At 37.6% G+C, this 15,385-nt stretch overlaps 1 protein-coding gene and 1 gene segment (V, D, J or C); one reads left to right on the top strand and one right to left on the bottom strand.

Moving 5' to 3' along the window:
* LOC307121560 (immunoglobulin kappa variable 4-1-like) overlaps positions 1–15,385 on the top strand; it is a 242,516-nt gene that overhangs the window by 102,660 nt on the left and 124,471 nt on the right.
* LOC307121533 (uncharacterized protein) lies at positions 10,208–15,069 on the bottom strand. Its single transcript, XM_079809143.1, has 7 exons — positions 14,885–15,069; positions 12,378–12,577; positions 12,186–12,294; positions 11,668–11,939; positions 11,317–11,525; positions 11,026–11,185; positions 10,208–10,854 (listed from the first exon to the last, which is right to left on the bottom strand). The coding sequence occupies exons 2-7, from the start codon at positions 12,562–12,564 to the stop codon at positions 10,715–10,717; spliced, it is 1,077 nt and encodes a 358-aa protein (XP_079665269.1). The 5' UTR covers positions 12,565–12,577; positions 14,885–15,069; the 3' UTR covers positions 10,208–10,714.

Here is a 15,385-nt window from a genome sequence, read left to right as displayed (position 1 = left end):
CCTCCATTAACCCTTCAACGTATCTTTCTGATCTAAGCCCGACTTGGTCAGCTATTGATCCAGTCGAATGCCATTGACCATTTGTAGAGTCAATTAAGTCCATTACAGTAGTTATTCCAGTTTTTAAAAACTTATCAACTACTGTACTTGACATTGATGAGTTTGTTTTAAAAAAAGGATTAAAGAACAATGGTTCTAATACACCATAATGTTCAGTCTCTTTTCTATCCTTCTTTAACAATTTCCAAGCTTTGAACACAGACTCATAAAACTTTAAAAGAGAACAAGTAACCTTCGAGAAAAACGATTTTTCAATTAAGAACAACTGCTTATTCATTCCGATTCCTCCTATATCTTGTAAAATAGACAAGCTATATGCAATCCAGGGAATCTTATCTGAACAGTATAGCAATTTCTGTAATGCTTGAAGTCTCAATGTTTTAATTCTTGCTTCTAAATTAATGAGTCCTTGTCCTCCTTCAATCACAGGGAGATATAAGACTCCGGGAGGAAGCCAATGAAAACCATCCCAGAAAAAATTAACAAAACTTTTTTGAATTGTAACAAGTAGCTCTTCAGGAGGGTCCAGCACTGTAAACCGGTGCCACAGCATTGAGGCTGCCAAGTTATTGACGATTAAACACCTCCCTCTATAAGACAACTTCGGAAGAATCCACCTCCACTTTTGTAGTCTCCCCGTTACTTTATCAGCTAGACCTTCCCAATTCTTTTTCATGTGAGAGTCAGTTCCCAAATATACCCCAAGAACCTTAAAACCATCCTTAATCCATTTACACTGTTGAGGAAGCTGAGGAGGGTCTATATTTTGCCACTCACCCAATAGCAGGGATGTACACTTATCCCAATTAATTTGAGCAGATGTTGCCTTTTGAAAGATTCCTAAGCTATAAATCAAAGCAGATATATCATCAGTGTTTCTGATACATACAGTCACATCATCTGCATAAGCTGTAAGTTTTACAGATGGAATTTCTGGAAACCTAGGAACAACTAGTCCATGCAATCGCTTCCTTAAAGATGACAGAAAAGGTTCAATGGATATTGAGTACAAAAGTCCAGAAAGAGGACATCCTTGCCGTATGCCTCTAGTCACTGCGAAAGGTCTAGTCAGACAACCATTAATTCTCAGCATACTAAATGTTTCATTATACAGCAATTTAACACAGGAGATAAATTGTGGACCAAAGCCAAAAGCTTTCAAAGTCTTCAGTAAATATAAATGGTCCACTCTGTCAAAAGCTTTTTCTTGATCTAGAGACAAAAGTCCAATGTCAATTTGATGTGTTTTGGCAGCTGTAATAATGTCTCTTAACAAAAATAAGTTGTCGAAAATTGTTCTTTTGGGGATGCAGTACGACTGATCCTCATGAATTATAGTTGTTATACATTTCTTCAACCTATTAGTTATAGCTTTTGACAGTATTTTAAAATCAGTACACAATAATGAAACAGGACGCCAATTCCTCAAGTGTCCAAGATCCCCTTTTTTGGGTATTAATGTCAACACCGCTCTTCGACAGCTCAAGGGTAAAATGCCTTGGTTAAAGGACTCCAGGAAAACATGATACAAATCTTGTCCAAGCACATTCCAAAAACCTTTGTAGAACTCCGCAGACAGACCATCCAGTCCAGGGGATTTCCCACTGCTCAGCCCCAACACAGCACTGGACAGCTCAGAGAAACTCAGAAAACCCTCCAGCTCCTTCCTCTCAGTCGTTGACAACTGTGGAAGATCTAGAAGAAGTTCTTCAACTGCTCCTTCCTCACAATGTTCTGACTGATAGAGGTTCTCGTAAAAAGAAATAGCAGAAGCTATAATTTCTCGCTGGTCAGTAGTTTCGCTGCCATTAGAAAGTTTCAGTTTATGGAAAAATGTCTGCTCTTTTGGCTTTTTCTCTAATCCAAAAAAAAAAGGCAGTTGGAGCATCCATTTCGTTGTGCTTAACATATCTTGTTCTCACAAGAGTTTCCTTCCCCTGTTCATCCAGTAAATCCTTCAAAAGGCTTTTATTCGCTTTAATGATGTCAGCTGACAATAATCCACCTCCTTCATTGATGTAGCTTTGCTGCAGAATTTCTTGCTCCAATATCTTCATTTTCATCTTAAAATTTTCTGTATTATGTGCAGTGTATTGTTGGCAAAAGTTTTTTATCTGCACCTTTCCCAAGTCCCACCACTGATTTAAAGATGTATAACTAAATCTCTCTTCTCTCCAAGACTTCCACAAGAGCTCAAAAGAGTGCACAAAGATGTGATCATGCAGTAATCTGCTATTAAAGTGCCAGTGTGCTTGATAGGGTTTAGTCGACAGAACCGACATAGACACAGAAACAAAATGGTGATCTGACATAGATGTTGGTGAGATGCCACTACCATAAAATCTTCCTATGTTACCCTTTTCAACATAAAAACGATCCAGTCTCGCAGCAGAGACCTTATTTGCATTCATTTTCAACCAAGTGTACTGTTTAACCTGAGGATAAGCCTCTCTCCACAAATCTTCCAGATTGTGCCAATTAATTAAAGATTTAAAAACCGCCGCTGAACCAAAATGAGGTTCCTCATGGTTTCTATCTAATTTATAATCTACAGTACAATTGAAATCGCCGCCTATCACAACAATGTTATTTTGAGGACATTTGAACAATTCTTCAGAAAGCTTTCCAAAAAAAACACTTCGTTCACTTCCTATATTAGGAGCATAAATGTTAAAAAATGAAAAACTATTATTGCCTATTGTCATCTCAGCGCGCAATAAGCGTCCAGGTATTATTTCTAAAAAGTCTGGATTATTTTTTACACGTTTTGAAATTAAAAATGCAACCCCAGCACTCAAATTTGTGCCATGACTAAGGCCAATGCTACCCGACCATTCATTTTTCCAGTCAGCTTCATTACAGACATTGGTATGTGTCTCTTGTAACATAACTACATCAGATTTTTTAAGGTGCAAATATTTAAATAAAGTAGTTCTCTTTTGTACATCCCTACAGCCATTTATGTTTAAAGATCCGATGTTAAAGGATGTCATCAGGATTAAAAAAAGGAGAAAAGATGCACAATCCATCATGTCTCTTTAGGGCTTTTTTTTTGTCTTTTTCTGACAGCACTCACAAATTTTTTAAGTCTGTAGCGCCTAGGCTGATCTAATTCCTCTAAAGTGGCTTTCTTCATAGCGACTAAAGAGGACTCAATAAAGAGCTTTAAGTCAGAAAAGAACATTTCAATCTCTGGCTTCCTCTGATTTTTTGTAGCATTTAAGAAATCATTAAGTTGTTCCACAGTATAATAACGAGGCTTTGCCAGTCTCTCAACAGTACTTTCCTGTGAATTCGTTTCAGACAATCCATCAGCTATGGAATCTGAACAATCACTGTCCAAATCACTATCCATTGCTTGTGATTCAGGCACGATACTGCTTGATGCCTGCATCTCAGTCAAAACATCACTCACTATAGGTCGATCTTTTTCTCTGGATTTCTCCACCTCAACAATAGCCTCCTCCACAATATCATTTGTTTCACTCTGCGTCTGTCCAGCATCGGGTATTTCAGCAACAGTCTCAGTGTTATCAACACCAACTATATACAACGGCTCTACCACGTCAGTAAGCGCGGACCTTTCAGCGCTCGGATTGGGGGCTGCGTTTCCACGAGTCACCTCAGCCGGATTCTCTGGAGCATCCAAAATCCGCTCTGGATTAGGTTCAACTTCATTCCTTGCCGTTTGAGCCTCTTTAACTAGGGGACAGGCTGTTTTAATGTGCCCATATTTCCCACAAAGAAAACATTTCATGGACTCAGTACTGATAAAGATTGTGTAATCTTTTGCAAGCACCGTGAGTTTAACAGAAACCTCCAACGTTGCAAATTCAGCACTCAGTATCATAACAGCCTGACGTCTGAATGACATAACATGTTTTAACTCAGGGGTTTTCAAACCCAGAGGAATCATCTTAATAGGCCCAACCAATTTTCCGTAACGAGCTAAAATGCCCTCAAGCGCTTTATCAGAGACAAACGGAGGTACGTTTGACAACATCACCTTTTTCGAGAGGTTAGACAAGGGTAATACAGGAATAAAAACATCCTGAACAGTCAAACCACACTCCACTAAGTGATTAACCATTTCAACTTCTTTCAGAAAAACAACCATTGCTTTATTCATCCTAGAAGCAGACATGATGTTTTGTGCACCTACTTCTTTGCCAATTGCAACCAAAACGTTCTCAATAGACACTGATCCATCCGCCGGCATGCACTTGCACGCATGCCGCGCGGACAAACAGGAAAAACCATCAGAGTTTGAACCCATCTCTATCAGCTATGCTGACAGAAAAGTCAACACTCTGATTCTCTATCCTTGATATTCAATATTCAAAAGGAATAAACCAGAAAAGGAAAAAGTTTGAAACTCACTCGCGCACGCCACACACCCTCCGCTCACACGCTCCCCACAGACACTCCGCACATGCGCACGAGAGAGAGAAAGAGAGAGTGAGAGAGAGAGAGACTGCATGAAACCACTGACAATCACACTGTGGAACATCCAGGGCATTAACTCATCAAGCTTAGGATGTAAAGTCAAAACCCTGGATTTTAAGAAAAGTGTATTAGACATAGATATCATAATATTACAGGAAACATGGCGCAGAACTGATGAGGTCACTCTTTGTCCCCCAGGCTATCGTGAAATATCCATATCGTCCCAAAAACATGAAAAGATTACACGTGGGAGAGATTCAGGGGGCATAATAATTTGGCACAAGCTTGAAATTGATAATTATATCCAACTAATCAAAAAAGAAGAATCTCACATCTGGCTAAAAATCAATAATCAGCTCAGTCAAACTACAAAAGATATATTCTTATGTGCTCTTTACATCCCTCCCTCTGAATCTCCTTACTATGATGAAGACATCTTTGAGACCCTCCACAGTCAAATCAACCACTTCCAGGCCCAGGGAAGTGTGTTGATCTGTGGGGATCTCAACGCCAGGACGGGATCCCTACCCGACTACACCACTGACAAAGGGAATAATTATATATTTGGACAGAGCTATCAACAAAACAGTGTCAGTTTCTCTAGGAATAACTCTGATTCCCAGGTAAATAAGAACGGGAGAGTTCTGCTCGAGCTGTGTCGAAGCCTCGGTCTGTACCTCGTCAATGGCAGGGTGAGAGGGGATTCTCTGGGGAGATACACCTACAGTTCATTTCATGGTTGCTCAACAGTCGACTACATGATCACAGATTTAGATCTATTCTCTTTCAGAGCATTCACGGTCAAACCACTAACACCCCTGTCAGATCACAGCCAAATTACTGTGTATCTAAAAAGGACAGAAAACACTAACATACATCCACAACCCAGTAAGCTGTACAACATTACAAAGAACTACAGATGGGCACAAAACAGCACAGAAAAATACCTGACCGCACTCGACCACCCCCAAGTGTGCTCACTTATGGATAACTTTATAGAAAATACTTATCCTCATAATGAAGATGGCGTAAATCTGGCTGTGGAAAACATAAATTACATATTTGATTATTTGGCAACAATATCTAATCTCAAAAGCTCTAAGAAAACTCATAAGCAAAAACAAGAGAACGAAAAATGGTTTGATACGGATTGTAAACGAATAAAGAAAAATTTAAGACAGCTGGCAAACCAAAAACACAGACAACTAGACGATTCAGATTTACGCCTTCATTATTGTGAGGAGCTTAAAAAAATATAAAAACACACTCAGAAAGAAGAAAGAACAGTACGTCCAGAATCAGCTCAAAACTATTGAAGAATCTGTCCATTCAAACAGTTTCTGGGACAACTGGAATCTCCTGAATAAAAAGAATCATGAACAAACAACTATACAAGATGGAGACACCTGGAAAAACCACTTCGAACAACTGTATAGCAAATTAGACATGAATATAGAACAAACACAGATATCTGAAAAATTAAACCATATAGAAACCATAATTGGCAAATACCAAAATCCTCTAGATTACCCAATCACAGAAAAAGAGCTGACGGATAAAATACAGGCCCTGCCAACAAAAAAGGCAAGTGGACCGGACGGCATCCTAAATGAAATGATTAAAAACACTAACCCCAAATTCAGATTGGCCATAATGAAACTGTTAAACTTGGTTCTGAGTGTTGGTTATTTCCCTGAACCCTGGAATAGAGGACTCATAACGCCCATATTCAAGAGTGGAGACAAATCAGACCCGATCAATTACAGAGGCATCTGTGTGAGCAGTAACCTGGGGAAGATGTTCTGCAGCATCATCAACACGAGACTCGTTCACTTCCTCACAGAGCACAATGTCCTCAGCAAAAGTCAGATTGGATTCTTACCAAATTATAGAACATCAGACCACATCTTCACCCTGCATACCCTGATCGACCAACAAATTAACCAAAACAAAACCAAAATTTTTGCTTGCTTTGTAGATTTCCAGAAGGCCTTTGATTCAATTTGGCATGAAGGTCTTCTGTCTAAACTTCTAGAGTCAGGTATCGGGGGCAAAACATACAACATAATTAAAACAATGTACTCAAACAATCAATGCTCAATTAAAATTGGAAATAAACAAACGGCGTTCTTCACTCAAGGGCGTGGTGTGAGACAGGGCTGCCCACTATCACCGACCCTCTTCAATATTTATATCAATAAATTAGCGAATCTCCTAGACCAATCAGCAGCTCCCACTGCATGAAAAGTGGGATTTTCGACCCCGTAAACGCCTGTATACTCCTGGAAATCTCCCTAATTTTCGGCAGTTTTCGACAATTTAGAGGCAGCGAACTTCGCGTTCGTCTGTGCCACAAATTGTCGTAAACGAACCATGACGTAGGTGGAGAGCCCCCGCTGAGAGACCGCGCGGAGGTGCGACGCCTCTAATTTGCATATGAATAGCAGCGAAACCAGAGAGTCAACGGCCAGACCTGAATTTACTCACTCACTATTGGCTGAAGCCACTACATTTAAAAAAGAAAAATCCCTCGTGATTGGTTTGGCAGATCACTGCAAACCAATCATTATTGGTCCCCCTGGCTCATTATAAATGTAAACCCCAATAATAATAATAAATATATAATTTATGTTGTAATAATTTGTTTCATATTAATGTTATTGTGCTATGAAGTATTCATACCATCAAGGAATATATGGGAAAATTATACGGACCGTGCCGTTTATTCAAACAAGGGGCTTCATTTATAAGCATACAGCTGTTCATTCAAAGAAAGGGCTTCATTTATAAAACACAGCGGTTTACTCAAAGAAAGAGCTTTATTGTTAAACACACAACTATGTACAGTGCAGCAGTAATGTCTCGTAATGTAATGTAAAGTTCGGCGTGCTCCAGGCTGCGAGAGGGCGGTGGCCGCACAATCCATCCAGACACCCCGTAAACAAAGCCGTCTTCCTCGTCAAACATGAGTTCAATGGTCGCGGACTTCCAAACATCCACCTCATCCAGCACACTCTCGCTTCCAGCAACTGTAATACAATCCATAAAGACAATAAGCAACCTGAAAAATACTCAAATTGACAAAAAACGGATCTAATATAATAAATCTTACCCTTTTTCTTCTTGATCGACTCCGAGCTAAACTTCGCAGTTTCCGCCTGCGATGTAAGTTCAGGTTGTTTGTATCTGAAGCTCCGGCGTGTCGATTCATAATACGTCTTACAGGCAGCTGGAAAAACAATTACATGAGACTGGTATTAATAAAAACAGTCACGGTAAAATTAAACAAGGAATGAGAAACACATTAGAAGTTACTTACACACAATTTCGTCGTGATCAGCGGTTAAATCTGGACTCGCGGAAATCGCTCCAAGCAGATAAGAGCTCACGGCTTCGTTATGAGGCGAGGATAGTCTGTAAACAAAATGTGCAGTTTTAAGCTCGGATCTATTAACGCATCCATTTCCTTATACAGCTGAATAAAATCATATTCTTTAAATCGTAACGTTACATTACCCATGCTGTGGTTCATACTAGCGCCTGCAGTTTGCCTCAGAGTTATGAAGACGAAGACAGCCTCCTGAAAATGAGTACAAAAAGTTGGTCGCGTCCATGCAGAGATTGAGTTGAAGACGGTGTCCTGTCATTGTTGATCACGAAAAAGGAAAGCAGCAAAAAACATGAAAAAAAAAGTTTAAAGCTCGTCTTCTACGCGTCATGGCCATGACCTCGACCTCGCACCTCATTGGACTAGGGCTCTAATATGGAACGCGCCCGGGGCCAAATCTCTTTACGAAACGCGTGACTTATGATCGTTTCAACCTTCAACACGCCCTGTTTTCCGCTTCAACGCAGCAATTTTAACGCGCACATTCTGTACATGTCGAAGTGTAATATATATATTTTTAAAGCAGACTTACCTTTAGATGTAGCCTAGGCTACATACATATTAATATAAGATATTAATCAATTGCTTAACTGACTACTGTGCTAGAGTAAAGTAGCCTAATGTTACAATGTATATTAAGTAAATGCTTAATATTATACAATTATTATAATTTATCTATATGGGTTATTGTTTGTTTTTTAAAGTTAGGCTATATATAATTTCTAAAAGTATAGGCTAATATACACAGCACATATTTATAACTGAAAAAACACAACTTTATTCACTTTCACATAATAATGTTTTTGTAATTTGGTGTTTAGTTTGTTGTATAGTTTGTTTATACTGTTCTGTCTCTGTTTTGTTTCCAGGAACATCTGATGAGTGCTATAATAAAATGACTTCATTATATTTAAAATATGTTTTGATATTCATTTTATTTATATTATTAATATTTTATTTACCCATAAACGTGTCTTTAGGAAACCATAAGTTATAGAGACAAGAACAACTTTTGCCATTTAAATGCCACATTCATTTACTGAGGACCCATACAGCCAATGATCATGTGTGAAAACACATACATAAATTGATCACTTAGAAATCAAAACTAAGGTTTGAGAAAGAAAGAATATGCATACAACAAAATATATTGTTTCATAGCAGCTTCAGTAACAAGTTCAAAACAAATTCTGCTGTAAACCGGCTCTAACAAGCCAATATAGTGTCAATATTCAGCTCAAGTGACTTCAGTGTTGATTCAGTTCAGTTGATTTCAGTTCAACTGTAAATTCCTCAGTTGTGCATTGTGTGTAGTTAGATATATGCAAAAACAACATTTTTGGCAATAGTTAAAATAGTTTTGCACAAAGTGTTGCTTTTGCAAGAGATGTCTGATGTTTTGTGTGTTTTGTGTGTAGAGTTACAAGAAATGGAGCCATATTTTCAGAAATTGTGTGTAAGCAATTAGATAAAACTGTAAATGAATCCAGTTTATTTTAGTTCAGGACTCATAGTCCAGGTGTTAGTAATCTGTTTAAAAATTAACTAGATTAAGGCCCTACTCTTGGCATAATTTAAACCCTGTCCAGGAAACCACCTCTTGAAAATCTGCATTGATAATTCATAAAATGTGGTGTGAGCTCAATTTAAATGACAATTACATAAAAACACAATCTGACTTATAAACAAACAAACTTGTACTCACATGTATGATTAATAGCCATTTAAAAAATCATTCACAGTGCAGGGTGGAAAAATTAATGTTGGTATGTAAACTGTATGCTTTACTTGATTTATTTGTGTGCTTTGGTTCATTGTCTTGTTGCATCACATAACCTCTCTAAAGGTTGAAGACATGAACTGCTCCCAGATAGCAAAATACACTCGGGCCAGTTCCGGTTTGATTCTCGACTGCCGGAGACTTACCCGTCGGCCCGCTTCCGTCTGCTGCACTCGGGCCGTATGCATGTTTACTCACTGCCCGATTCCGGCCCGAATCAATCGGGCCAGATGCGGCAGCCGTTAACTTGCCGACGCTGCCGCAATCAAGCCGGAATCGGGCCGTCACTAATGCGTACTGCCCGCCAAAGCTGGCCCGATTAATTCTTGCCATGTTATTATGAAATGTCTACCTTTATTAATGTTAATTGAATAACCTTTATACCACTTTTGTGTTGATATGACAGCAAATGGATAATGTGATACAAAACATTTAGGCTATAATAAAACTTTTGAAGAAAATGAAAACATAACTTAAAACATATTTTTAATCCGAATATTGTTGCAAATGATATAAAAACAAAGGACAGAAATATGAAGAAACTATATTTATTTAGAAAATTGCACATTTATCAAGAAACAACTTTAAACACAACCAAAAAAAAATATTAAAGTGCACAAGTATAAGTTCAAAGAAACTTGAATACAAAAGTTTTGTAAAAAGGCACACATTTTAAATAAAAAAATAAAAAATGGATATATATATTTAAAATTATACAAGTATGAAGAAACATCTTAAAACACCTATTGTAAATAAATAAATACTTAAACTAGATTATATTGAAAAAATAAAAAAAAGGTATATGTGTTATATGGTAATGGTAAACTAAAATGGTATCAAGAACTATCTTTAAACACCTATTTGTCAAGAAAATGTAATCTAAAAAAAAACCCCCACAATAATACTAATTAAAAAAACACGCATATAAATAAAATAGTGCAAAAAAAAAAAGAAAAAGAAAAAAGAAAGAAATACTTAAACACCTATTTTTATACCTGTCATTACAAATATAAAAAAAGAAAAGAATTGATCAAAGTAATTTACACATTAAACACGTTAGCCTTCGCTCTTTCCTTCCTTCCTCCATCTCTGTCAGGAGCAAGTTGTAGCCATCTTGTTATATACCTTTCCACCTCTTTATCAGTGGAGCTCTTGGTATGGGCATTTGTCCTCACTGCATCTGTAAATGGCAAACAATATTCACAAATAGTTAGTTATACAGTTACACAATTTTGCGCAAAAAACAAGCAAAAAATACACTAACAATACATTAACAATTATATGAAAGTAATCGTACACGACAGATGTATAGCAGCCTATATGTACTGGAATGTATATCAAATCAACTTACTGACTACAATAGTCCTGAGGGCCAATGCACGAAATGCCACTTTTTGGTTTGCACCACTCCAGTTAATTCTTTTAGCAAAGGAGTTCGCCAAAAGCTTTCCCAGGATACGCCACACAGCTTCTTTAGTGGAAAACCCACCAATTGTTCCTAAATAGGTTACCTTTGAAGAAAAAAAAAAATGAAACGGTATTACAGGCAAAATAAATATACAACAGTAACGGAGTATCAATGTGATTATAATACATACAAGACAAGACACATTGTGTGAAAAATTCAAGGACTTCATCTTACCAACTTCTTCATTTGTTCTGGCTGATCCTTTATTTGATTTTCAAGCCTTTCCAGATCAGGTAAATCTGACAAAGGAAGGTTGAATGTGGTGATGTCTGGAAGTTCATCACTCTGCGACTGAGCACTGTTCTGTTTCTGCTGATTCTTCAGAATGATGGCAAGTTGTTGCTTGATGACCTCTTGTGCTTTTAAAACTTCAGTCAGCAGGGCTGCAAAAAAAAAAACATAAATAAGCGTACATGCACTTGAAGCTTGTTTTTTGTATATTTTTTGTATAGTGTTTTGGTAGGTAGTCAGTTAAATCTTAAATCCCTTGTTGAATTAGGCCTTTAAAATGAAGTTCATACTTACAAACACATGATGAACTGCAACATGTTCTGTCTCCATCTCCAGCTGCACTGGTACATAGACGTAAATTATTCCTAGAGGTGGTAGGACTTGCAATACCATCTGTGTGTCTGGATGGAGTTCTCAGAGGTTCTGCCATAGTCCGTGGTGGTGACGGTATTTGAGGTGCTGCAAAAACTTCTGAACGGTCCCCTATTCTGACAGTTTTTTCCAGTCTCTTGCTTGCAAAGTAATTATCGTCATCATCCTCACTAGAGTGGTTTCTTTTATTTCCCCTGATCGTGTACATGAGGAAAAAACAACAACGTTAAAATAGTGCCGTAGCAAAACTTGCAGATTATAATGTATCAATGCAATATATGTACAATTTACATATAAGACAGTTAACCCAAAATGAAAGTTCTGCAATCATCTATTCCCTCATTCTGTTGTCGCTAACAGACTTTTCATTTTGGGGTTAACTACACCGTTTATATGAAAAACACCTGTGGTAAAAAAACATGCTTAAAATACAAACAAACCTGTTCTTTCTTTTTGTGTATGCTGGACGATCATCATCATCATCTTCTGTCTGCAAATCAGACATCAGAGTTGCTTGCGGAAGTTTGAGCCGAGCTTCCTGATACGTGTCTATAAAACATACATGGTGGTTAACCTCCCCAAAAATGTAACAATCATGAAATATTGTCACAGTTTTCTTAATATTTTAGTACCTGTGGTGTGAATAATTCGCACCCTGAAGGCAGACCAAGTACGATTAGGAGATTCATGGAGTGTTACAGCCTTCTGGATCTTAGCCACAGATTTGTAAGTCGGCCAAGCACAGGTACCATTCTGCACCCATGAAGATGGCACAACTTCCACTTCAGATGACTCGATGAACTCCACAATATGGAACATTTTCCCAAAAAATCTTCAAAAAACAAAACAAAAAAAAGAGCAATTTGTTGCATTTTACACATTTTTACACAATTTTTATTCACATTACACAATAATTTACACAATAATAATCAAGTCAAGTTGAGCTGTCATTCCGCTTATTATTGCACAATAATCCTTCTATTTTCAAAAATACTGTTATGTTACACTCCACAAGCCTGTACCTGAATGTGAGATTTTGGTGAATTATGTTTAAATATATCTATGCTACATTAAAAAACCTAAGACCAACACACAGTTGAACTGCTGTTGTTGTCAATTTAAATGCAGTAAAGGTAGACAGGCAAACTTGGTTTGAAAAGGAAGTATGACATATTTTTTAAGCGTCTCATCAATTTTGGCACATCTAAATTCTTTAGAAAGATCAGATACGAGATAAGCTCCAAGCCTGCAAGAATCAATTGGGTAGTCATAAAATCTACGAACAGACTCAAACTCAGCATATACGATGTAAGCATCATTGTTCTGAATATAGATGTTCTGTACCAACCCAATATTGGAACCAATTCTGACACAGTTATCGCCTTTTGAAATTTTTAGACAAAAATCAGGGAAATATATTTCTTTATACTGTCTCACTTCTCCATTAACAAACTGCAAAATAGGACCATCACAATGCTCTTTTCGCACATAACTTTTGGAAGGGTCGATCTTAGAACCACCACTAGATATTTCAGATATCCTGCGTACAATCTGGGCAACAGGATGACATGGACGTCGGACCAATCTTTTTAACTGCCCTAAATAATTCTCGAATGGAAATGCAGAAATGTGGTCAAGTGGACCATGGCATTTCACATCATCAGCTAAGTGAACAAGGCCATGCACATTATACACCACATATTCCTTGCCATACAGCTTCACAAAGTGCTCCACAAAAGCCACTAGTAATACCTTTGCATATTCACACATTACAGAACACAGGGTTGGATCAATAAGAATTGAAATCGCAACTGAGAGAAGCATAAAGTTATTGTAAACAGGAGTGCATACAACATCATGAAGAACTACTGATCCTGTGTAGAGTAAAAACTGTCTTAGTTCAGTTGCCTTCCACCTGTTTTTTTCTTCAATCGACCTTGGTTTACGAGCAAATTCTGATGGGACATAATTTTTAATGGAGAGTAAGTTCTGAGATAATTTGACTACTTTCTGTGATGGCAAACGAGTCTTGAGAGGACCACTTGTCCATAGATCTAATAACCTTCGCATCACACCAAGACAGACTAAATGCATATAATCATGAGGGAAACATGATACCATGTTTATATCAAGTTCAGTAAATGGAGATCTAGTTATGTGGTGGTCTTCATCACACATGCTTCTGAACGTTTCATTCGTTCTTAGGGCAGCATTAGTCTCAGGGAAAGTCATGCGCTTTTGTATGTACACACCAGACTGTACACATTTACCACATGACGAATAACCTGTATGAGATTTAACTCCCTTAACATATGCACGAGCAGGTGCATCACAAACTACAGAACTAATTTTTAGGAGTAGTTCCTTTCCTCTGAAAATAAAGCCTGACTGCAGGACCTTAACTTCGTCAATTAAGCTTTTTAAATACTCTGCCAGTATTTTTGGTTTTGAAATGCCACCAAATATTGCTATTAGAAAAGGCTTTTTGGCTATGCCTTGTAATAAGCCTAAAATAGGCCACAGTTGCATATTTGAACTCTTGTGCAACGGAATGCCATCAAAATTCAACTGCAATCTCAGTGTGTGTCTGTTTGGTAACTGGGGCAATATTTTTTCAAGCATTCCAGACAATGCATTAAGAATACCAAAATAATAGAAAGAGCCTCCTGCTACTTGTTCTATCCTATATATTGTGTTAGTCTTAAGCAGTGTTCGAGCATCTTTTGGAAGGCTGGGATGCATACTACGCAAGACTGACAGAAGAGCTGTTAATGCAACCATTGTGATTCTGAAGTCTATAGCCCAGTCAGTTAGAGCGTTTCTAAAAGCTTCATCAGGACTTTCCTCAAAATAGTCATCACTATTCTCAGAATCACTTACAGAGTCTTCCGACATCACTGCATCATAATCATCTAAATTAACAGAGTCTTCTGACACCACCACATCAATATTGTCAAAGTCATTATCTTCAGAGGATTCATTTTTACTAGTGTACATCTGTTGATTATGAGGAGTGTCATCACTAGCCTTAGAGTTAGGAGTTTGCAAAGACTTTAGAATCTGAGCAACACTTGCCCTCGCCTTTTTTTGAATGTTAGAATTTACAGTATAAAACTCATAGTTTTCAGACATGACTTACACAGGATGGCCTCTTCTGTGCTGAGCTTGGCAACTTCACTGATCTTGTTGTGGTCTGTCAAAAAAAGCAAAAAGCACACAAACAAAGTTTAATTTTGTTACAATCAATATACTGCATAGATACATTTATAGAGATCAGAAAACACCAGAAATCAACTAAATTACATCTTTACATACATTACAGACTTACACTTTTTACACTTAAAGAGCCAGAAGAAAGAAAGATCAGTACCAGCAGTTCATGGCTTGCAATAGCCCATTAACACCTCAGACAATATCATTCCTATTCACATGTTCATTATAAAACACTGACATTACTCTTTTGTCTTTGTGCAGATCAACTGATGTGCTGTAAATTGCCCAAAATGTGTACTTTTGTTTTCTTTATACCTACATTTGCATCTTTTTATACGTAAACCAGGATCTGTTCTACAGATATTTTCAGGACTGTTAACAGAGGCCAATAAACCAACCAATTGACACCAACGTAAAACTACAACTA

The sequence above is a fragment of the Gobio gobio genome, assembly GCF_949357685.1.
Source record: "Gobio gobio genome assembly, chromosome: 25".
In the NCBI taxonomy this organism is placed as follows: domain Eukaryota; kingdom Metazoa; phylum Chordata; class Actinopteri; order Cypriniformes; family Gobionidae; genus Gobio; species Gobio gobio.
The sequence above is the reverse complement of the archived record's forward strand: the minus strand, read 5'-3'. Positions and strand labels throughout refer to the sequence as shown.

Excerpts from the sequence above, each read along its gene's own strand:
- LOC307121533 (XM_079809143.1), bottom strand. The coding sequence starts at position 12,564 with ATGTTCCATATTGTGGAGTTCATCGAGTCATCTGAAGTGGAAGTTGTG. Across the intron at positions 11,526-11,667 it reads TTGCAGTTCATCATGTGTTT|CCCTGCTGACTGAAGTTTTA; the intron begins GTAAGTATGAAC and ends TTTTTTTTGCAG. Across the intron at positions 10,855-11,025 it reads CCTCAGGACTATTGTAGTCA|ATGCAGTGAGGACAAATGCC; the intron begins GTAAGTTGATTT and ends TGCCATTTACAG.